Consider the following 23969-nt stretch of genomic DNA (forward strand, 5'->3'; position numbering starts at 1 on the left):
AAGTTACACACACACTGATCACACACACCCATACAAACATAGCTGTCTGCATGAAATCAGATAACAGTACATTGGAACATATCCAGAATGTAACTTTATATTTAACAGAACAATCAGAGGAGCACATTTATGAATATGTCACAGAGAGAAGGATGAAGATTGAGAGTCTGATCAGAGTGTCTTCAGATGAGTTTGTCACATGTCCTAACATAAGTGTAAGGTCTCTACATGTTTGTATTCAATGTCTGCAGGTATGAATATGTGTGTGTTTGTGAGTAAGTCTAAGATGTTTCCAGGTATGTATGTCTTTGGTGAGTATGTAGGAGGTTTGCATGTCTGTATGTGATTTATTTTCTGTCTGTATACTGTTGTTTATCTTTTTGCGTGTGTTCATTTCTCCTTGGTGTCTGTGTGTGTGTGTGTTTGTGTGAGCGTGTGTGTGTGTGTCTCTGTGTGTCTGTGTGTGTGTTGGTGCCTGTTGTGTTTCCTTGTCCTCCTGACATGCTGCTATTTCCTGCCACCCCCTCTAGTGCTCAGTGTTGGCGAGGGCGGATACTGGGAGGGGACGGTCAGGGGTCGCACAGGCTGGTTCCCCTCCGACTGTGTGGAGGAAGTGATGCTTCGAAGCCAAGACAACCGATCAGGTGATCATGAGCACTCGCAGACAAACACAAACACAAAAACAAAAACAGACACTTTGAGCAGGAGGCTCATTCTTAAAAAATACATCCAGCATCACTTTAACAAGAAAAAAGTCACATAGGATTATTTATGGATAAAGAAAGACATTAAAAGTGGATCTTTGATAATAAATATTACAGTAATTGTTGTTATTTTTTGGTAAGTTCCTCAAATGTTCGTTCATGTTTCTGGTTCAACAGACTATGCTTGTCATTTTCCATTTTCTGGTCCTGCAACCTTCCCTGCTTGTTTGTGCACAGGAAGCTATGTTGGCTGAGCGTCTTTTCTGAGCGTCTTTTCTGAGCGTCTTTTCTGAGCGTCTTTTCTGAGCATATTATGTTGACACTCGTGCTGATAAATGTTGAGCAGCAGTTGATCATACTGCAAGTACTGCAAAGAAGAAAATAGAGGAGACGTTGGAGGCGATGTAATGAACGACAGTTCCTGAAACACCATGCTACCCAGGGGACCAATCACAGGGCTTGTTGTCTGCGTCAATTTGATGCGTTGTTACCAAGCAGCAACCTCCGGTCTAAAAATATGAGTCCAATGCAGAAGTGCTAAAAACTGCAGTACATCGAAGATCCACTTGAGGCTGGCTCCAGAAGTACCAGAAACCACATACACACCCATACAAAGAAGACGATCTTTACAGCAGAAATAAACATGTTTACATCCTGGTACAAAAGATGAGTGTAGTCTGGATAACTAATTTCTTGATTGGCACTGCAATTTCAAGGATATTGAGATCACAAGTCTTCCAATGAGAGATACAGCTGACTTGATTGACAGGCGGGAACACTGCAGCTGTTGGCTAGGAGGCTCAAAGCCCGCCTCTTTACGTCACAATCGCTCGACGGCGGCAATATGGTTGCTGCCGCCGGCTGGCCTCAAAACAGATACTACGTCCATTTATTATACAGTCTGTGGTCGTTATGTTTTGGAGGAGGTGAACGTGAGGCTTCTGAGGACTCGACGGCATAGAGTCCACAGAAGCTTTATGCCCCTTAACTCCTGAGAAATTCACCATGAGCGTGAAGTGGGCGGAGCGATGACAATCCTCACATTAAGCAGAGTTTCTCCGCTTCACATTCAGGTCACCTCAGTTGTCAGCACATTGTTTTAACTGATCTGTTATAAGAGTGAGAAATGTCCTCATACATGCTTTAGAGATGCAACCAGTTACATCTATAGAGGATTTCTTCCTGCATGCACTACCTAGCCGTGTCCTCTGGTGTCAGTCATGGGAAACTCTCTTGTTATGACATTATATTAATGTAGTAATAGTAACGCAGTAACTGAACTGCGGTGTAATAAGCCGTGTAAATAGATTGACTGTAGGTGCAGAGTGCTGACGTCTCTGTGATTCTGTGTTTCAGAGAGCCGTGGAGAACGAGCCAAAAGGCTGTTCCGTCATTACACTGTGGGATCCTATGACAGCTTTGACGCTCCCAGGTAAGAACTGCAGTCCTGAGAGGCTGGTTGAATGCAAGTTCAAAGAAGAGAAGCTTGACATTCAGATTACTGCCAGGAAAGAATAACTTGAGAAAACGCTCCTTCACTCTGACTCCTCTGCTGCATTTTTAGACCTGCAGCACATGTGGAGGGCGGATGTGTTTGTATGGTAACATACTGTACACATCCATCCAGGCGCGATGATTCATGTGGATGATTCAGTGGTGTTTTGATGAGTGTGATGCGATGTGTTGTGAGTGACTCATGGTGCAGGATGATGATGATGTGCGAGGGTTCACTTCCTCAGGTCTGGATGCTGGTCCTGCTTGGTTCTCCTGAAGGCGCAGGTTTGCTGGCTGTGTTTTGACTCGCTGGTTTGCTGATTCAAACCGGGCACAGAGAGAGAGTTAGAGCTGGTGTCTGGTCCTGAGGTGCACAGACCTGTTGCCAGGCTGCAGTTTGTAGGTAGGATGAACTTGTTAGGTTCTTTCAGAGAACTCTGATGACTAAGTTTGAAATGTCTTTGTGTTAACAGATATCATATAATCACCTCGTCATAGTCACTGCCTTCGATGACCAATGTACCCCCGACCTGACGAGAGCTATAAAACCTGACTTTCCTTAAAGCTCCTGAGATCTTCAATCCTTTGACGGAGGTCTTTCTGTTTGTTGTGCTGATACAGTCATAGTGGGAGGCAGGCGTCATGATATCGATGTGTCTGTCTGTCAGTGAGTATGTCACTCATATTATAAGAACGCTTGAAAGGAAAATCTTTAAATTTGACTCGACTGAGCTGGTTTCACTTTTATTTGTCCAATTTTGTTTTAAATTTTGAAAATGCACTCAAAGCATTCATGACATAGTTTTCACACGGTTGTCTTCGGCTGAAGTGAGGGCATTTTTTAACCTAAAAGTTCAAAGTTCAACCACACAAGCCCAACGAAGACAGTCTCTCCATGTTGAATGTTGACTCCAACTAACTCCCAGCTGATTGAAAAACCGGTAAAGAAGTGGAGTTGAGGGGTGCCTGTGGCCTAGTGGTCTAAGTACGCCCCATATACAGAGGCTATAGTCCTTGTCGCAGAGGTCGCTGGTTCGACTCCTGGCCCAGACCATATGCTGCATGTCTCCCCCCTCTCTCTACTCCCCACATTTCCTGTCTCTCTTCAGCTGTCCTATCAATGAAGGAGAAAAAAAAGTGGCGTTGAGGCCAAAGCCTTGCTGCCTCACCAACAGCTACAATGCACCCACCTGTCAGTCAAATCAGTTATCCAGAACACTTTGACTAGATCAAAATCAGTAAGAACAAGTTACAAAAACACCTCTGTGTAATTATCACAATTAAAATGATAAGCTATAGAGACCCAAAACATGTCATTACCAGTAAATCTGTTTAATCCTCCTGCTAAAATGTTGCATTTTGTACGGGCACTTGTGAGGTTTCCTGCTAAAGGCAGATTCTCCGCTGAGGGCAGTGCGGTCTCTCTGATAGCCGGTCGCCTGCTTTACTTTTCCACAGAGATTCAGAGCGTGTTCTGTTAATCTACAGCTGATACTTGTTGCTGTTTATCATACAGACATGATTACATGAAGAATAGAGAGGAGGAGATGAAATACACGGCCGATGAGAGGGGATCTCAGAAGTGCTGGAAGTGCAGGAAATACAATGCCGCCGAGCGGACCAATCACAGGGCTTGCGATCCACGTCAATTCTATGGGTAGTTACATTTTGGAGGAGGTGGAGGTCAGCTACGCGCGTAGGCCTCTGCGTAGGTACGAGAGCTACGCTGACCACCGGCGTAGAAGTATAAATCAGGCTTAATAGCTGCATCAATTGCCTCAAGTGGACACTCAAGGAACTGCAGTTTATTTTACTTCTCCATTGGTTTCACTTTTCAACGCAGGAGGATGACTTGAGGATGAATTGATTTCATTTTGGTGGTTACAGTTTCAAGTCCAGGACTACGACTTCATGTCCATCCTGCAGAGAATCAAAGACAGAGAGAGATCATCGATGTTATGTATCTGCTGCAGGTCATTTTGGTGCATTTTGGTGTTTTAGAGTCGACTCATGCGTTGGTTTTGTATCATTTTTTTAATCTAACAGTATATCCCGTCATATCCAGAGTCACTGTCACTCTGCAGGAAACACTAACGTAGCTCTGCCATGCCGGAGGTTTAAAACAATGAGGCAGTGTTTCCAGAGGAGATGGAGGAAAGGAGCTCTGCTGTATTTTCTGTGGAGGTGATCTGTTTACACTCGAGTGGGTAAAACTCTTGTCTATCGACTGTGACTCTGTGTGTTTTTTCCTCATTACCCAACCTAATATAATGACATTCTCTTTAATGCCTTGCATCTGCATCAGGGTGAACTCTGTCGCTTTGAGGCAAACTCATTTCGGTTTGTGTGACTTGGTCTGAGCAAAGAGAGAATTATTTACATAGAAATAAAGCCATTATCAATCACATGTATTATTTACATGAAGCCCCGCCTTCTGCATCCCTCTCTCCCTCTTTCTTTCCCTCTCTCCCTCATGATCAGCCTTTATCATTCCTCAACTTTCAAGCTCTCAAGCCTTTTTTTTTTTTTACTTCTCGTGTTTTCCTTTATGTCCCTCTGTAATTGTGTCCCCTCTCTCTCTCTCTCTCTCTCTCTCTCTCTCTCTCTCTCTCTCTCTCTCTCTCTCGCACACAGTATCATTTATTATTAACATGCTTTTCATCAACAGTGACATTTCATGCAGGCAGCACAGTCAGCCATGCAAAAATCCCACACATATGTTTGTGCACACGCGCTAACACACACATCATGGATAATTAAAGCCGTGTGCTGCAGGAGAGACCGAGCCAGAGCCCGTTTGTTTGGCCGGGCAGGCAGGCAGGGCTGACTCAGAGCCGCCCTCACATGGGCCTACTTTCACAGCCTTTATCACTACATGTAATATCTCATCTATCCCTCCTTTCATCCCTCTATATTTGGCCATGTCTTCTGACCATCTCTGCATCCCTCCCTTGCTCTTTTATTCATCGCTGTATTACTTAACCCCCTGTACTTTTTAATTTTCTTTCTCTCACCTTCTCTCCCCTGGGGAGTCTCCATCTGGAGGTCAGACAGTGAAGGGCACTCCAAAGGGAGAGGAGAGTTGAAGAGAGGGATGAAGAGGAGAGCATTCTGTTTACAAATGGATGAAAAGAGTTTTTTTTAATTGTGTGGAAGCAACAGGGAGGAAGCTTCCTGCAGGATGGCCCCTGTTTTACTTTTAAACTTTTGCCTGTGAGGCAAAACGCAGGGCTGATAAGAAATTTAAAGACTCATTGAATACTGATTATTGTCTTATTTTGTGATGGTAACGTTGGTGACCTTGTAGGACTCTTCTACCAACTCCTTTTTCTTCTATAAGTGAAATATTAAAAACGATTGTCTGGTTGGCCGCGGCTGAATTTTGCACATACTGTACATTCATGGTTCTCTTGCCTTCAGGTGGAAAAGCTGTACACTTAAATGCCTACATGCTAAGGCTAAACTGAGATGATGGAAAGCTCAGCCTTGTCCCAGATAAACATAAACACAAACATATAGGCTGTTTTCGATCTGCCTACTATACTAGCAGTACGTACGATTTGGCCAAAATTCAGTATCTAGTACGTTGTATGTGCAAAAGAGCAAAATCTGCAGTATGCCAAAACTCTGCGAATGTCTTACTGATTCAGTATGCATCGGACCAGTCTCCCTCCCATAATGCACAGCGCTGCTTTTTCTTTTTTCTTCTTTTTTGACGAGAGGAACTCAGTTTTTAGGTAACGTGAAAACTATTAAATTCCATATAAACCACTTCCTGACATTTTAAATCATAAGTGATGCTAAAGAAGCAGTTTCTCTATCAGCTATGCCGTTGTTTACTTCTGCTGTCTGAAACCGGAAATCTAGGGACGTCTGGCCCAGTATCCTGCAGACCAGATCCAACAGAACACTCATACTACAGACTACATTCAAACGCAGTATGTAGTATGTAGCAGGCCGTTTTGAGAACAGCCATAGTGATTTCTACAGTTTGCACGGTAGCTCATTAATAAACCCAGAGTGCAGAATTTTTTCTCTACCATTGGTTAAGAGGTTTTTACCAAACTCCGGTCAATCAGCCAATCACGGTGAGGCATGCTTGATTATCTAGATGTTTTTGTAAAGTGAGACCATTTAGAAAGGATAACAACCTTTTTTTCTCAATTGAAAAGAATCCAATGAATGAAATGAGGATCATTCAAACTTATTCTTGTAGGTGTTTATCTTTAGGGCTAAATGAAATCAGAAAAAAATGATATTCCTTTTTTTATTTTTTTTTCTGCGTTATATATTAAAATACAGGACTTAACACCAGATAAATGCAGTTTGGTCACACGTACTTATAAACAACTGAAAAATTCTAAAAAGTCTATTTTCTGCCTTTAAATTAAATCCCCTCCTTCTGCTATTATTCTGAGACCAGCGGCTCAGACCTGCAGAGAGAAATACAGACCTAGAGAAGAGGAGGAGAGAGTAGAGGTGGAGTGATAAACTTCTATAAAAAGGGAACTGACTTACTTACACATCATCAATACTTTGTGATGATGTTTAGAGTTATGTTTAATCTGTGTCACCACCAGCCCTGAGATCATAACCTGTAATGAAACTTCTTCTGCATGTGATTTGTGCAACACTGCATTGCACGTGTGTTACAGTCATGGCCAAAAGTTTTGAGAATGACACAAATATTACATTTTCACAAAGTCTGCTGCTTCAGTTTTTAAAATGGCAATTTGCATATACTCCAGAATGTTATGAGGAGTGATCAGCTCAACTGCAATTAATTGCAAAGTCCCTCTTTGCCTTGAAAATGAACTTTATCACCAAAAACACATTTCCACTGCATTTCAGCCCTGCCACAAAAGGACCAGCTAACATAATTTCAATGACACACAGGCGTCACACACATTAACACAGGTGTGGGTGTTGATGAGGACAAGGCTGGTGATCAATCTGTCATGATTGAGTGACTGGACACTTTAAAAGGAAGATGGTGCATGACACCATTGTTCCTCATCTGTTAGCCATGGTTACCTGCAAGGAAACACGTGCAGCCATCATTGCATTGCACAAAAAGGGCCTAACAGGGAAGTTTATAGCAGTGAGTAAGATTGCACCTCAGTCAACCGAGAACTTGTGGTCAATCCTCAAGAGGCGGGTGGGCAATCAAAAACCCACAAATTCTGACAAACTCCAAGCATTGATTATGCAAGAATGGACTGCCATCAGTCAGGATTTGGTCCAGAAGTTGATTGACAGCATGCCAGGGAGAATTGCAGAGGTCTTGAAAAAGAAGGGTCAACACTGCAAATATTGACTTATTGCATGAATTCTGTGTAATTCTCAATAAAAGCTTTTGATACTTATGAAATGCTTCTAATTGTATTTCATTATACCATAGAAACATCTGACAAAAACACCTAAAAACCCTGAAGCAGCAGACTTTGTGAAAATGTAATATTTGTGTCATTCTCAAAACTTTTGGCCATGACTGTACAAGTGTCGACGCTGAAAGGCTTTGTTAGCATGCAAGAGAACATCCTGATATATATTATTAAATTAATTGAATGTGAAAGTGTAAAAGTGTCGTGCATTTTTCTCGAGATATCGCCTGTTTGTGGAAAAACTGCACAGGAATAGTAGATTTCTACGTTTCCTCCTCCTTCTTCTGTTTGCTGAAACTTTAACTCTGAGCAGGCTTCCAAAACCCATGCAACACCACCAGCGTAAGTCAGAGTGTAAATGCTTTAACTGCTGGTTTATTGAATCTCTGTGTCTTTGCCAAAGATGCTCTGAGTTACTGTCCACAGTCTGTACATGCTGCTGCTCCTCTCTGCCCACATGAGACCATTTTTGGGCCAACAGAGTGTCAAATAAGGACAAGTGAGCACACACAGACTGGAGGAGAGGCAGAATAACGCTGAACACTGCTGAGCTGATTTGTTTTGTCTGAGTGTGAGACTCTTACTTTCTGCATGCCTCACACACGTTTAGTTTTCGTGTGATGTTATGTTTGTAAAATATCTGGTACTTGTGGATGAATCTGCGGTGGATCCCAGCAGAGTTTCCCCTCTCAAGTGTCCGCTCCGGGTGTGTGCTCCGAGAGCTGCATCAAAGTGTGTGTTCAGGATGTGCCTCAGTGAAATAGAAGCACAGATGCACACACACACACTGCTACAGATCACATTAAGCAGACATGCAGAAACACATGAACACAATCATGTGGACCTTCTGTTTCCTCTTCTGCTCCCTCCCCCATCTCTCTCTCTTTTTCTCTTTTCCATCCATGTCCTCTCTTTCCCCCTTTTCTCTCTCTCTCTCTCTCCTTCTCATGCATGCACGCACACATACACACACACACACATGCAGTACTGTACACAGAATCACAGCGGTGTAGCCCCGACATGCAGGGAGGGAAACAAAAAGGCAGGGATGTGAGCGGAGAAAGGGACAAGAGCTGAGATCGTCCTCGAATGCAGGAGGGGAGAGACAGAAGGAAGGAGGGAAGGAAGGAGGGAGGAAGGAAGGGAGGGCAAGCAGAGGGGACGACAGCTTCGCCATACGTGGAGAGGAGGCTCTGACTAAGAGATGATGTGAGTGCCTATTTGAGAGGATCTGTCCCTCTCTCTCTCTCTCCTCTTCTCCTCCTCCTCCTCCTCCTCCTCTTCTCCCTTCTTCCGCCACTCACTCGGCCAGCTGTTTCTCTGTCCTCTCTCTTCCTGTCTGTCATCCCTCCTCTCCTCCCCCACTTTCCCTTGATTTACCCTTTCATTCATGCTATGTTTACAGCAAATGTGAGGCTGTGAGGGGAGGGAGGGAGGGCGGGTGAGGTGATTGAGGTGTGATTTAAAGGCATGCAGGGTCAATAACAGCAGAACATCTGATTTATTCTTCTACAAATGAGAGCAAATCATCTTGTGGTATCATTTCCTCTTTGTATTATTACATAATAATCATAAGACTTGTCATTTATTATTACATCACTGGATAATAAGGATTCCTGCGCAGTTATTCCAGACTTAAAACCTTCTCTCACTCCCTCTAAGTTCATTATTTCAGATTAGACGCTACAGCAAAAACTCATCTCAGCCGCATCTGTTTTTATGAATGGGAAGCCATGACAGCGACGGAAAGGAGGAGTGAATACTATATATGTAAACCATAGGAGGAGGAGGAGGAGGAGAGGAGGAAGAGGAGGAGGAGTTGATGGTGGAGTTGCATGTTTTGACTGTATGTGTGCGCAGCTGTGTGTGTGTGAGTGTGTGTGTGTGTTTGCGTGAAACCCCCTGCAAACAAACCCAATCACCTCTCCCTCTCTCTCCCTCTTTTTCCAAATTACCTCATTTCTCTTCCCTTCTTTTTTTAAGCCACCTTATCCCCCCCTCCCTCTGCCCCTGCTCCTCTCCTCTCTCTCCTCTCTCTCTTTCCTTGTGTCGCAGTCACAATGAACCATCTCCATCTCTCTCTCTCTCTCCTCCTCTCTCTCTCTCCGTCTTAAGAATGAAGGGGCTGGGAGAGCTCGGCCCTCTCCCTTTCCCTTCTTCCATCTCTCTCTCCTCCTCCTCCTCCTCCTCCTCCTCTACCTCCTCCTCCTACTCCTCCTCCCTCGCGGCTCGCGCTCGCTGCTTTCTCGCTGGAAGACGAGAAGGAGAAGGAGCAGGAGAAGGAGGAGGAGAGGAGAGGGAGGGGAGGAAATGGCGATGGGGGCATGCGGCGAGGAGGATCTCTCCCTCTCCCTCTCCCTCTCTTCTTCCTGGCCGTCGCTCGGCCCTGTGAATAGGAGCATCTGGTTCATTTACAGGTACCTGCCATGGTTTTTCATACCCCCCCTCACCCTCCCCTCCCTCTATCACTTGCTCTCCCTCTCTCCCTCCAGTTGCCGGGGGAGATGTGGGGGGGTGGCGGAGGGAGGGATGCATGCATGTGGACATCATGGACGGCCAGGCAGGATCGATAAGATAGATTGACAGATGTTGCAACGCATGCTTGCAGGCGGATGTGTTTGATTTAGAGTGTCTCAATGTGACTGTGTGTGTGCATGATGTGTGTGAGGACGGACGAGAGCTGCTGCACAGCCTTGGTGTATGAGCTGTGCAGCTGTTCCGTGTTTTGCTTTGTGAACATGTGTGTGTGCGTGTGTGTGTGTGTGAGACTGTGGCGTTTCTCCTCGCTTTGAATCGCTCTCTGAACAGCCGACCTCGAGCAATGCTGCACCGGCACAACACATGCTTACTGCTTTTACTGATGTGCAGAGTGATTACGTGTTTGTTTGTGTGCATTGCCCATGTGTGTGTGAGTGTGACTGCGTGCAAGGATGGCGTGTGTGTGTGTGTGTGTGTGTGTGTGTGTGTGTGTGTGTGTGTGTGTGTGTGTGTGTGTGTGTGTGAGTGTGCGCTGATGTCCACCAAAAACTGTACGACAGATCAGGGAGATCTCCTCTCGTCTGTTGACCGGTTGATTGCATGTGTTGTTGTGTCATGTGTGATGTGTGGCGTGCTTCTGTATGTTTACCGGTGTGATCGTCTGTGTGTGTGTGTGTGTGTGTGTGTGTGTGTGTGTGTGAGAAAAAGAGAGAGAGGTAAAGAGAGTGCAGACAAATTGGAAACAGTGCATGGGAGGGAGTTTTTAACGATGCAGCATGCATGACAAGTTCCAGCTCCTCTCTGACACCTCTGCTCGGACAAACCTGCTTCATGTCTCTCTCCACTTCTCGTATGCAACATAGAGAGACACACTGCTGGATCGTCCAGATCTGTTACATGCATCTCCAGCCCTGATGACTGAACACTACTAACACTGCGCAGGCTACAAGGAGTGTAGCTAGTCCTGCGGTCCTGAACCTGCTCTGAGTGAGACGTAGAGACTCCAGAGAGCAGAACTAACGGCTGGTTCAGTTGCAATATGTAAAGTTACAGAGTTGTCGCAAGGAGATGGCTCTCAAAAGGAAAGCAGAATAATTAAATATCTGAAAAGTAAAAAGATGCAGTCATAATTGTATGGACTATTCAATATTTTCCCCCTGTATCACTCTTCTTTAAGCATGACCAGGTGAGGTCACGTTACAGATACCTGACTCTGAGGCATCAGAGATTGCTGGTTTCTATCACCGCACTGCAAACAGTGCTGCAGCATTTTAAAGTCATTAAGAGACAAACTTTTGACACACTGATAAATATCGTCTTATTTTCTGTTTCACTGCTTTGGTTTCATTAGCGGTCACTCTCTTTACGTAATCTCTTGAACTCGACCAACGCTGCGTTCTCTGTTTCGCTCGCTGCAGCTTTGAATTGAAAATCTGACTGTAGATCTCTTCTTCATACGCTGGGCACTTCTTGATGCTATCTAATGTAAGAATAATGCAGATTGTGTTGTTTTTAAAAGCATTGAAAAGAAGCAAACAGTCCTCTGAGTAAGCTTCTGTAGTGTAGGCATCACTCCGATGTATTGCTGACAGTATCCAAACCACACTTGCAGAATGTGATGCTTCCAGGTTCGAAGGTTGCACACACAGCTCAGCAGCACAGTTTATTTTGGAGTCTCATGATCGACTGAATGGAAGCACATGACGGCTGCATTTCTCATCCTAACTCCAGCCCAGAATTTGTGACTCGAGCTGATCCAGCTGAGACGAAGCAAATGACGCCTCCTGTTGATGATATCCCTGACGACAGCGAAGCGTGAGGCAGTCATAGTTGGATGGGACTCAGTGGAGTGATTTCGATCCTGCCTGGACACACAAACATGAGCCAATAAAGAAGAGCAACGTAAACACAAGAGTCATGATGTGACACTTCTTCCAGTGACTGAATGAAAGAGAGGCTCTCTGTAGAACCGTTTCCATGATTATGTGTTCACACCAGAGATGACTTGGCTTTCTGAGTGTCACTTCCTTCTCAGAGATTGTTCTGCAAACGGCTCTGAGTGCATCTGTGACTCCATGTAATTAAGATATGACATGTTAATGCACCTTTTGGTTAGTTGTGTGTTTTTGCATGTGCTGCATATTTCATAATTCATTGACTCTGTCAACCTGAGCAGAATAGAGCGATTACCACACCTGCCCTTAAAGAGCCTGCCAGCCTCTTGATGAGTATCTAACCACAACTGTGTGTTTTAGCTTGCCTTTTCTCTTGAGTGTGGTTGTTTTGATTGTCCTGTCACCTTTGAGATGTGTGTAAAACTACCCAACTGCAGTGTAGCATGTTTGAGGCATTTTTAAAGCACTGCTCCTTTAAAGCTCCTGTGAGCATTTTGTAGCTAGTTACGAAACTGAATGAAATTAATACTGATGGCTCTTGATGACCTACAAAAGCACACCAGACCATCAGGGGTTAAATTGATCATGTCTATATGAAGCTGTTTTGATGCTTGTAGCTGCTGCCACATAGTTAGCTACAGTATCCTGCAGACACATCCTTTGGTTGCATTACAAAGGAAAGACTCACAGTGAGTGATGTGTTTGATATCTAAAGACAGCAGGATGGGATTGCATCAGAAAAAAGGGGCCTGCAAATTTACAGGATGAGATCAGCGAAGAGATAAAAGTTACGGTTTTGCCCACAGGGGGCGCCAAAAACACCAGAAGCAGAAAGTTTCTCACAGGTGCTTTAATTAAAGTCTCATTATCCAGAGTCAGAGTTTTGTTTAAGTGTTTAAAGCATAGACTGGATATAAAATGGACGTCATCTCGCTCGGCTCGAAGTGAGGCCGCCATGAAAACTGCTCCCCCTACTGGCTGACAGCAGTATAGGTCACAAACTCGGTCTCCCCCATTCATTTGAATGGGTCTGCAGTCAAACTTTAAAAAATAAATACACGTCGTACGAATGTTTCTCACATCCGTATGCTGTTGTTATATGTAGTTATTATTTGACTGTTTTGTGTTCAAGGCCTCTTTTTTCTGAAAGTTTCCTCTTTGTTAGTTATTAGAAGTTAAAAAACAGGGTTTTACATCCGGGTTTACTTTGATTGACAGCTGCCGTATAGAGAAACTTTGTGGACGGTACGCTGTAGGGCGGAGCTTGTTACCGTGGAAACACACAAATTCCCTACTGCACAGACTCTGACTGCAGAAAATTTACAAACGGGACGGGATATTTTGGCTTCAAAACCGTACAATGGGAAAAGGCTGAGCGACACTGTCCATTATATATACAGTCTATGGATTAAAGCTCCTGTGAGGAACTTCTGGTGTGTGTCCGGTTTGGCGCCCCCTGTAGACAACATGTGTCTCTGATCTCTGCACTGATTTAATCCTGTACATGCATCCTGTCAGCAGTGCTTTTTGGAAAGCTCACACTGGGAAACTGCTTTCCTTTTAAGCCAGATTTAACAAAGTGAACATGGTTACGTATCCGTGTAGTGACTTGTTGCTTCCGCTGCAGGGACGACATGATGTGTGTGTTTGCATATTGTGTCTTATTCCAAGTTGTAGGATACTTTGACCACTCAATCCGGCGTTCAGATTTGTGTGATGAGTCTGTACAGTATGTGCTCACTTATTCAATCAGCTCCTCTCCGAGCGTTTGAGGTCTGGGCTGGGTGGCAGAGACGAACAGAAGAGGACACGAATAACAAAGAGACAGCCTTGGCAGAGACAGAGAGGCTCTCACAGCTGCAGAGAGTATTATGCACTCAATAGACTGAATGAAAAAGATCATTAGGACGGGAAATGTGTTAAGAAAAAAACTGAGGAGGAGAAGAAGTTTGGAGAACAAGGGAAGGAAGCCAGTATGGAGAGCGGTATGGAGAGGCCATCAGGACCGCAAATACACAAAGAAGGAGAGCCAGTGAAGACAGAAAGAGAGAAGGAGGAACAGATGGAGTGGGTTGGGACTATTTTGGTGCACGATGGGATCATCAGCATGTGGTTACAGTATGTTGCGGCTGACACTGTATATATACCTCTCTGACTCACTGAGTGACTTATAGGCTGCGTAGATGATCTTTCCATTCATAACAGGACACGAGTCACAGGCAGCCGTGTGTGACCTCTGTGACCTCTTCTAAGAGCTTCTTTCAGGCACGATGCACAACAAAAGTTCACATCAGACTCATTCTCAAATGTAACATGTTGTTTTTATGCATGAAGTTTAGGAACAGTCTGTCAAAATGTATGAATTTAAACATTCATGCAGTTTTATCTGTCGTAGAGAAGATGAATAATCCAGAGGAGGGAAATTCAGGCATCCAGCAGCTAACAAGGCAGAGAGCAGATCTGTCACGTCTGATGAAACCTGTCAAACTTGTGCAAACATTTTAATAAAAGTTGCATAAAAAGTTTTGTAAAACCAGTAAAATAATTTGAATGAGGAATGTACAGAACATTTAATTGAGCTCTTGTGAAAACTTGTCCAAAATCTTTACAACAACTTTAATAAGTCCTGTTTAAAAATGGATGGAAACTTTGCCAAAGTTTCAATAATATCTTTTAAAAATTATTTGAAAACTCTGCAAAAATTTCATCTGAACTTTTACAAATAATTTGGTAAAACCTGAACAGAAAACTTAACTGAAACATGTGCAGAATCAAGACGAAGACAATTTAATCATTTCATAAAAGACTGAACAGAAACTATAAAGAAAAGTTGTACAAAATTGAAATAAGACTCAAAAATGTCAATGCAACCTCAGGGGTTTTAATGTCCACAAGACTTTTATGCAGATGTTTTATTGAATCGACAAGTTTTCAAACTAAAAAGAGACTTCAGGCTATCGTAAAGATATGCAGCAGGGTCGCAGCACATCCCTGCCTGACATGTCGAGCCTTTATCGAGCCAGGACCCTCAGCAGAGCCTGGTCCATCGTGGCTGACCCGTGCCATCCTCTCTTCCCTCAGACTGCAGGTACGCACTGCCAAAAAGCAGGACGGATAGGAAGATGAACTCTTTTGTCCCGGTAGCAACTGGCCTGCTAAATGATGCCACATAACACTATTGTGTTTATGTTGTTACTGTTTTAAATGTTTTAATGTTGTGGTGTGATTTGTTTTACTGTTTTGTTTATCTGTCACCGCTGACTAAATAAATAAAGGAACCTTGAACCTTGAACCTTAAATGAGTTAAACTCAAACAATTTAAGATCTTTATTATTTTATTTGAACATGTTATTAAGTTGTTATTGCTAAGACACAAAGGCATATAGAATGTGTCGTGTGTGGATCTGGATTTCACCCTATATTGGTGGTTGATTTCAGTCGCACCCAAAAGCTTCCAAATAATAACTTGTTAAGTTTGAGGTCTTGAAGAAGAAAAGTAGTGACGCACAGATGTACATTTGTCTTTTTTAAAGTCTAATGGAGGTGCAGCGGGCTTTGTGTTCATTTGAGGTTGAAGAGGGAGAGTGGAGACTTGTGGTTGATGCATAGAAAGAACAGCCTCTCTGAGCACTCGTAAGCCAAGACTGGTTGGATGCTGCCTGGAGGCTTCAAGCTGCCGCCGTACCCTACTCCATAAACTCTTTCACTCTCTCCTCTCCTGATATAAAAACACACATGCATGCAGGAGAGTTCTCTGATTGGACAGGAGAGTGTGCTGTCTGCAGTAGGGATGTACATTTTAATTATTTCCCGTGATCGATTTTTGGAAATGTTAACGATCAATTATCGATTAATTGATCAAAAAAAAACATTATTATTCTTACATCAAAAACAATGCCAAATACGTTGTTTTCCCCCTAAATTTTATTTTCTACAGCAACAAAATGCAAATAACTGACGGGATTGAATACGGGCACACGTTTGACACGCAGAATATCAACGATCAGGCTCATTAAAATATTCTCCGAGGACATAATCTTATAAAGTGAAGGCTCATAATACTAACAGAAAAGTACTTCAGACTCCCAGTGTCCAGTTTTCTGTCTACTCATTCTTATTGAGAAAAATAAACATGTGTATTCGGTCAGGTGTCAGCCAGGAGCGCAACCGGGTCATAATCAGTCCCGCTGGAGAAAAGCCCAGACGGCTCTGATGTTGCTGGTCTGTAAACGTAGCGTACCAGAATTTCCCACCTGTCTGTTGCCTTTGTATCCAAAGGTGGGAAATATCCTGTTTAAAGCTGTCAACCTTTGTGTCCGTGTTGTTGTTGGCAGCAGTTTTGTATTGATCCTCTTTTAAAAAGCGCAAGTGGAGACCTGACGCACAGCCGCAGCCGCCAGCTGAGCGTCTCCGCTGTGCGCAACACCTTTAACAGCTGATTCACATCCAAACATGCTTTAAACTTAAAACACCTCCCTGATAGATGAGTGTAATATGAGACCACATGATGTTTGTTCCACGTGACGGAAAATTAATAACAAAAATGGGTTTCGAGTAATTTCTTAACAATCAATTAATCGATAGTCCATTAATTGTGGTCATCCCTAGTCTGCAGAGATATCGGCAATATATCGAGTATATTCAATATTTCGCACACCACTCTCCACCTGTGGACATGCAGTGTCTGTTACTATCGTACCACTACATTGCTTGACTCTGGTGTAAACCTACGTCCAGTTTTAGCTGTTGCTCAGGCAACAAGCAGCACCATCATACTGTATATAGCATCTCTTCTTCTCTGAGTCGCTCTGGGCTCGCTGTCAGAAACACGGCGAAGAAAAGAAAGTGTGTTTCAAGTCGCTGATGTACGGAGAGAAGGTGGCATGAAAGAAAGTAGATGTGGTGAAAGTCTGATGGATGAAAACTGATTGTATTAGTATGAAAATTAAGCTTTTTTTAAATGAATAAAAACAAAAATATGAAAAAAATGTGGATGCGCTGATCATCGTTTCCCTAACAGACAAATATGAGTTGTTAAACTTTACTTTTTGAAGTTTTAACAACCCTTTAATGACAGCATGGAGAGGGACATATTTCACCTCTATCTTTATCGATTCAGGAAGGTGTGCGAGGATTAGGAAGTCCAGTATGTGACTTCCTCATCTGTCCTCTCTCTTTCGTGTCCTGTCTCACACTTTGTTCTTCTGTCCCTCTTTGTCTCCTCTCTCTCAGTGACTACATAATCAAAGAGAAGACGGTCCTCCTGCAGAAAAAAGACAGCGAGGGTTTTGGCTTTGTGCTCAGAGGGGCCAAAGGTAGGAAGCAATCTGTCCTGGAGTTGCACTGATTCAAGTACAGTCATAATAATAAATGATATTGTATCACATGCAGTGCTGATGCTTTTTGGTATTTGATTGGTGTTTCCAGCTCAGACTCCCATCGAGGAGTTCACTCCCACCCCGGCCTTCCCCGCCCTGCAGTACCTGGAGTCAGTGGACGAGGGAGGCGTGGCCTGGAGAGCCGGTCTCAGGATGGGGGACTTCCTGATAGAAGTACGGTCATTATTTACTTTTAGATATTCTTTATTAATTTCTAAAAGGCAGAGTTTGTGGATACATCTCATGTGGTGTCACTTTCAATCAATCAATCTTTATTTGTATCGCGCCAAATCACAACAAACGTTATCTCAAGACGCTTTTGCGAACAGAGCAGGTCTAGACCAATCTATGTCGAATTATGAACAGAGACCCAACACCAAGACAGTCTTAATCCATCATGAGCATTGCACCTCGCAGTATTTAGCAAGTTACAGCGGTGAGGACAAACTTCCTTTAACTGCTCGAGGCAGAAACCTCGAGCAGGACCAGACTCATGTTAGACACACATCTGCCTCGACCGAGTTGGGTCTGAAAAGTGGGATAGAGGAGAATAAGAAACAGAGGGAGTGGTGATAGTGATGATTCGAGTAGTAGAAGCTGTTGCCGCTGGAGTCCAGCACGTCCGTATCAGCAGGAGTCTGGAACGTCCACAGCAGGAGGACGCATACGGCAGCTCAGAGGAACCTACGAGACAAGGGAGCTCAGGGACTCCAGAAAGGTCTATGGTTAGTAACTTTAATGGGACAGGAAGAGTTAAAGTAAGTGATGAGGGGGTTGGGAGGAAGGGGGTGAGATTGGATCCCAGTGTGTCAGTCTAAGCCTTTAGCAGCATAACTAAGACCTGGTCCAAGCCTGATCCAGCTCTAACTATAAGCTTTATCAAAAAGGAAAGTTTGAAGCCTACTCTTAAAAGTAGAGAGGGTGTCTGCCTCCTGGACCCTGACTGGTAGATGATTCCAAAGGAGAGGGGCCTGATAACTGAACGTTCTACCTCCCATACTGCTTTTAGAGACTTTAGGTACGACGAGCAGGCCTGCATGTTGGGAGTGTGGCATTCTAGAGGGCTAAATCACTGTTTGAATTCAGAGCACTTAGACTGTGTCCTTAAACTGAGACTATGACCTTCTCATGTTGTCTGTGTCCGCTGCAGGTTAACGGTCAGAACGTGGTGAAAGTTGGTCACCGACAGGTCGTCAACATGATCCGGCAAGGCGGCAACAGCCTCATGGTGAAAGTTGTGATGGTGACCCGCAACCCGGACATGGAGGAGGGTTCCAGAAAGAAAAGTAAGAGCTTCCTCGCTGCAGGTGGATCCTGTCTGTAACTGAAACTTGCTGTTGTTCAGTCTGATTAACCAGCGCTGCCTCTGTCTGCTCCCTCCCCTCCAGTCCCACAGCAGAGTAAGAGGCTGAGCACTCCGGCTATCGCACTCCGATCCAAATCCATGACTTCAGAGCTGGAGGAGATGGGTAAGAAACGACTTGGTTAAGCCTTCTCGGGGTGAAAAGAGCATTGCAGAGATGAAGAAGCAGACAGACGGGTGGATGTAGACCAGTACAGAGAGTGCTTATTTATGAAAGACGAGGAAAAAAAAAGTTACTGGGAGGAAAAGATTGAGGTGATGATAGAAACAGTGTGAATCCAGAGTGTTGGGGGTTGCTAAAGATGCTGAAAGTGTGAAAGGGAGCTGAGCGAGGGCTAAATTTAGACGGCAAGAAAGTGGAGAGGCAGATAGTGTAGTTACCCAGTGACAGAAAGAAGAAGCAAAGAGAAAAAGAGAGAAGAAGATTGGCTCCCGCTCTGGATGACGGTCTCAATCCATTTCACTGTTCTTTCAGAGGTTCCACACTGTCACTTCCAGCACCCCCACTACAGGTAACCCTCTCCCAGACAAAGTGTCGCCATCCACCTTGTGACCCCCCCCCTCCCTCTCACTGCCCGCCTCTCTTCCCTCTTACCCCCCTGCACCCTCCACTGCTCCCCCGGCCCCGCCCACAGCTTTAACCCCAGTGCCCACAGAGCGGACCAGCCTCCCCTCTGCTCAACTCTCTCTTTCTTACACACACACAAGTATACACTGACACTCAGCAAGTATTTGTTGCCAAGGTTACACTGCAGGGGAATGAGGAGAGTTTATCCGGCCGCCACAAACATCACCGCAAAGTATTCGGGTCCTCGCGTGTGTGAGAGGAAGTTCAAAATGTGTCCGAATTTTGTAGATATCACAAGAATCAGATACGTTTGGAAGACGCCACACTAAAGATGAAATTACTGAGATGAGTAATATTAAAACAAAAAATAAAACACAACTTTATTCCAAGTCTGTTTCTATGGTAACAGCATTATGTGTGGCGATGCTTATTCCATCTCTATTTGAGGCAAAATAGTGGGAGGAGAGAGCACGATGAGGGTCAACGCCCCCATTTGCAGATTAGAACATTGGATAAGGTTTCGTTGGTGATTGAGTTTGTGCTTCGAAACATTTAACTCGTGTGCTGACGCTGTAGATGTCGCCGCTGTCTTCTTCTGAGCATGCTCAGTGAGGGACTGATGCTGTATGGAGGCTGATGTGGAGCTGCAGGAGGAGAGGGTCTTGCTCAGCTGCTCTCACGTCCAGTTTTTGGTCCTTTTTCCTACAAAAATAAACGAAACAGCAGCAGATAAAAACGCTGCGCTGTGAGTCTCCTGAGTGTAGGAATCAGACCTTTGCTTTACTCCCACCCCCTCCTGGCTCCTCCCCTCACCTGCCTTCTTTGTGTGGTGTGACCTCACCTGAGTAACACAAAGCATGAGCATCCAGTCTGAAACACAGGTACCAGCTTCCTGAGCCCTGAACCCACCTCCCCCACTGTCACTGTTGCTTTAAATTCTCACTCTAGTTTAACATGCAGCACTGAATGCCAACTGTGATACTCTGTGTGTCATTTCAACACGTAGAGTAACACTGCAACAAACTTAGAGGTGCTGCAGGATGTATGCAGCAGCCAAAAACCTCATTCATCTTGATCATTCAGAAACACTTCAAAGACTGGACTTTTCCTTCACTAGAGCAGGTGGAAGGTGCTCGTTTCAACTAAAACACTCAGTTATCTGCAAAATGAATCCATCGCTGTTAAAGTGAAAAATGTAGTCAATAATTTAAGAGGAAAAAACCCACTATGGTGATGATTTAAAACTGCAGTCTAACTTTAACTTGCAAAAATGCAACGTCAGCCTGCTGGGTACTGACTTATTGCAGAATTTCTCACACATGTAGAAAAACTAAACTCCATCTCTGTTATTTTTATTTTCTTTTAAACAGTTTCATCGTTTTTTGTTTTTCCACAAACAGAAGAGAGTTAAATCAAACATACATCTTGCCTTCGTTTCACATTACACATTTAAAGTAGTACATTAAGAGTGGATCATATAAAGATCTTTAGATAAGGAAGAGAAGAAAGAAAGAAAAAATACATAAATAAATAAGACAAATATTGCCACTGTGTCATAGCTTACATTCCAAACAAGGAAAACCCAGCCGCCAGACCCCCTACAGGTCGATGTCATGCATATTGCCATTATAATAAGTTTTCACATACCAAGTACAAGAAAATATAATACCTGATAACAAAAGGTAAAGCTAGCTAAGCTATATTGATAATAGAGACACAAGGAAGGAGGAGGATGCTTGTGGATTAGCTCTCTGCAGGTTTGATCTCAGTTGTTTTTTAAAAATTTATCTGAATTGCGTATCTTGTCCAACCCTGAGTAAAGATAAATTGACTTTTAACTGTGAAATAACTCCCTTATATGTTGCTGCGTTCAAATGCAACTAGTTAGCTAAATGGGAAGTCAAGCATATGCCATTTTTTGCACCGACAGCTCCAACAATCTCACTTTCAAAGATCCTCACCGGCATTTACTGCGTGGAAGATGTCCTGCAGTACTTCCGCTTTGACCCTAAACACTCTGCTTGCTTCATATTTATTTCATTCAATGAAATTCTGCAAAAAAGACGTAAAAACAACTGATAGAAATCGTGTTGTAGTGTTAGCAGCGGCTCCAGACCTCAGAAAGAAAACGTGTGGTTAATTTCTCCTCCTGACGTCGTCGTTGACAAAGTTGGTATCATAAGTACCGCCTCTTCTTGATTCTGATTGGTCGTATTTAAGAAGTGACATTGACTAGCATGGCTGAGTTCCAAAAGTTGAACTATTTTTAACTGAGCAAGCTGTGAGTGTTCTCACTTGGTGCTGAGAGCCTGAAAATGCTGATCTGCACAGCTTTGCGCTGCCAGCACAAACACAGCTGCTAAGTAACAGCAGCATGAAGGCCGTACTAACTTTATGGTGGTCGTGTAGAAGCAAACAACGCTAACAGTGTACCTAGCTAACAAGCAGGTGCAGTGATGCAAGAGCTGTAAGGCGTAATGACAGATGAAATAGGTGAAGCATAGGAAAAATAAATGTTTTATCCACTAGTATTATAAAAGTATGAATTAAAACTCCATATGACTGAACAAATGAATGTGTAAACACCTATTGACAGTGGTAAAAACTCTGACACTCGAGAGCTTTCAGACGACTTGCTGCCAAGCTTCAGATTTCTGTCCTTACCTTAAATAAACTCGAACCTTTAACATGAAACAAAGGTCACATTTAAAGGCTTCATCAAATTTTATCACGTTTAAAAAACAATAAAAAGCAAACAAATTAGTGCTGTTTATATGAAAGAGTTATTTCAGCTCGAGACAAAGTGCACTTATCAAAAACATCCTAACTTCCTTGAGATGGTGGAGCTTCATTTGCAGTCAGACACCTCATTAATTAGATCGTCTTTGTTTTTGTCTCGTTCCGGATCAAGGTGAGAGGAGCACAGTGTGTGAGGAAGCCATGTCAGACTCTGCCATATGGTTATTCTAATGCACTAGAATTCATTTAGCCGTGACGCCTATTAAACTATCTCACCTCTGTGATTGGTGCAGTGTCCCAGTTCACCTAGAAGTCATGCTGCAAGATAACAAGGACTCTAAAAAGGAAGGGATTCTGCAGCGCACTTCAGCCATGTGTTTGGACACAAATAAGGCTTATGTTCCTGGAGGATTTTAGCCGTGTTGGTTTTTTAAGTAAGAGATGAAATGAACACAGGTTTTAAAACCCTTTCATGCTTGGTTTAACCATCAGACAGTGAAATTTAATTTCTGCTGAAATAAGCTCCACAAAGCCAAATGTTACGACTACAACTTCTGTTCCCTTACAGAGAGGGACTAAGTACAACACGGCCTGGTGTGACCTGACTCGGGATACCTCTTTTCATGCCTTAGTTTCAGATCATCTGTGAGGCCTCAGTAGTGTGTGTATAATCCCACATCATAGTTATCCATCAGCTGGACAGGCTTCTAAGTTTAGCTGTGAAGCAGGGGCGAGTGTTGCACCTTTTTCTTCTCACTCAGGGAACAGAAGTTGCAGTTGTAACATTTTTCCCTCTCAGTCAGTTCACTTGATACAGCACATACAGCACAGTGACGAGTATTCAGGTACAAACACTCACCTTAAGAAGAACTGTTTTAAAAACATCCAATAGAGGTTTTAAATGTAATTCCTATCAAAGCAGAGCCAACTAGCTCTAGCCGGCTCACACATCTCCTGCCTTGAATGGTGCACAGAGGAGGCTCTCACTGTATGTGTTGTATCAGCTGAATCACTGAAAGGGAACGACACATTATGAAAAATGTAACGGCTTGAGTATAAGTTTGGCAGATAACCCTTTCCCTATTCAGTCCACACACACACACACACACACGCAAGCTCACTCACTCAAACCAGTGGATGCAAACACTTAAAGGTCATGTTTAATTCCTTCCTCCTTTTTATCCCCCCTATGGATTTGGACTCCCTTTTCCTCCTCTCTGGTCATCGTACTAACTCTGTCTCTCCTTTGTCTCTTTTGTCCTCACTTCACCGCTGGCCGGATCTTAACCCGTTCAGTGGAAAGAGGTAGGAGTGAGACTAATTCCTCATTTCTGTGTACCGGCGTGTTTAAGTGATTCTAACAGCGAGCAGCATACTGTATATATGTGTGTGTGTGTGTGATGTAAGTGCAGCCATCTCTGAGTATGTGTGTGTGATGTACGTCCTTTTACATCGCAGATCAAAAAAAAAAAAAAAAGCCTGGAGAGGTGACTCAGTTTGTCAGGCTCCAGAGAATATGATTAGTATTCACTGTAACAACGCTATCGCACTTTCGCTCCTGCCAAAACTTAAGTCTCCTTTTGTCCTCCTTCCAGCTGCTACCCCTTGGAAAAAAAAATCAGGTATGCTCTGGTACACTCTCACTGAAGGCTTTGTATTTATGTCCGTCCAGAAGGACTTGGCACTCACCGCTCAGTCACTTACCGCGCTCATTCCGACTTTCCTTTCTTCCAGAATTCGAATCCTCCCAAGTTACAGAGAAGAAGAGGACAGTCTATCAGATGGCTTTGAGTAAGGGAGCTCATGTTTGTCACTGGGTGTTTCCTCTCTCTCTCTCCTCTCTCTCTTGTCTACCTCCGTTTCGTGTGTCCCTCTCCACACGTTGTTTCCTTCATTTTGTTGTTGCTGTCCATATTTCTGTTTTATTGCTGTGTGTCCTCTCTTTCCCTCCGTCTCTCCTTCTGTC

General features: G+C 43.7%; 1 protein-coding gene across 3 annotated transcripts in view; it reads left to right on the forward strand.

Annotated features, from left to right (window-relative positions):
- Window positions 1-23969, forward strand: part of shank1 (SH3 and multiple ankyrin repeat domains 1) — a 106342-nt gene that overhangs the window by 68475 nt on the left and 13898 nt on the right. For all 3 annotated transcript variants that reach the window (XM_034711866.1, XM_034711864.1, XM_034711865.1), the window contains 9 exons: window positions 531-644; window positions 2061-2136; window positions 17188-17270; window positions 17383-17507; window positions 18484-18619; window positions 18722-18802; window positions 23300-23308; window positions 23599-23625; window positions 23738-23794. In XM_034711866.1, the coding sequence (XP_034567757.1) occupies window positions 531-644; window positions 2061-2136; window positions 17188-17270; window positions 17383-17507; window positions 18484-18619; window positions 18722-18802; window positions 23300-23308; window positions 23599-23625; window positions 23738-23794 (708 nt within the window). The remainder of the gene's footprint in view (window positions 1-530; window positions 645-2060; window positions 2137-17187; window positions 17271-17382; window positions 17508-18483; window positions 18620-18721; window positions 18803-23299; window positions 23309-23598; window positions 23626-23737; window positions 23795-23969) is intronic.

The sequence above is a fragment of the Notolabrus celidotus genome, chromosome 20, assembly GCF_009762535.1.
Source record: "Notolabrus celidotus isolate fNotCel1 chromosome 20, fNotCel1.pri, whole genome shotgun sequence".
Classification (NCBI taxonomy): Eukaryota; Metazoa; Chordata; class Actinopteri; order Labriformes; family Labridae; genus Notolabrus; species Notolabrus celidotus.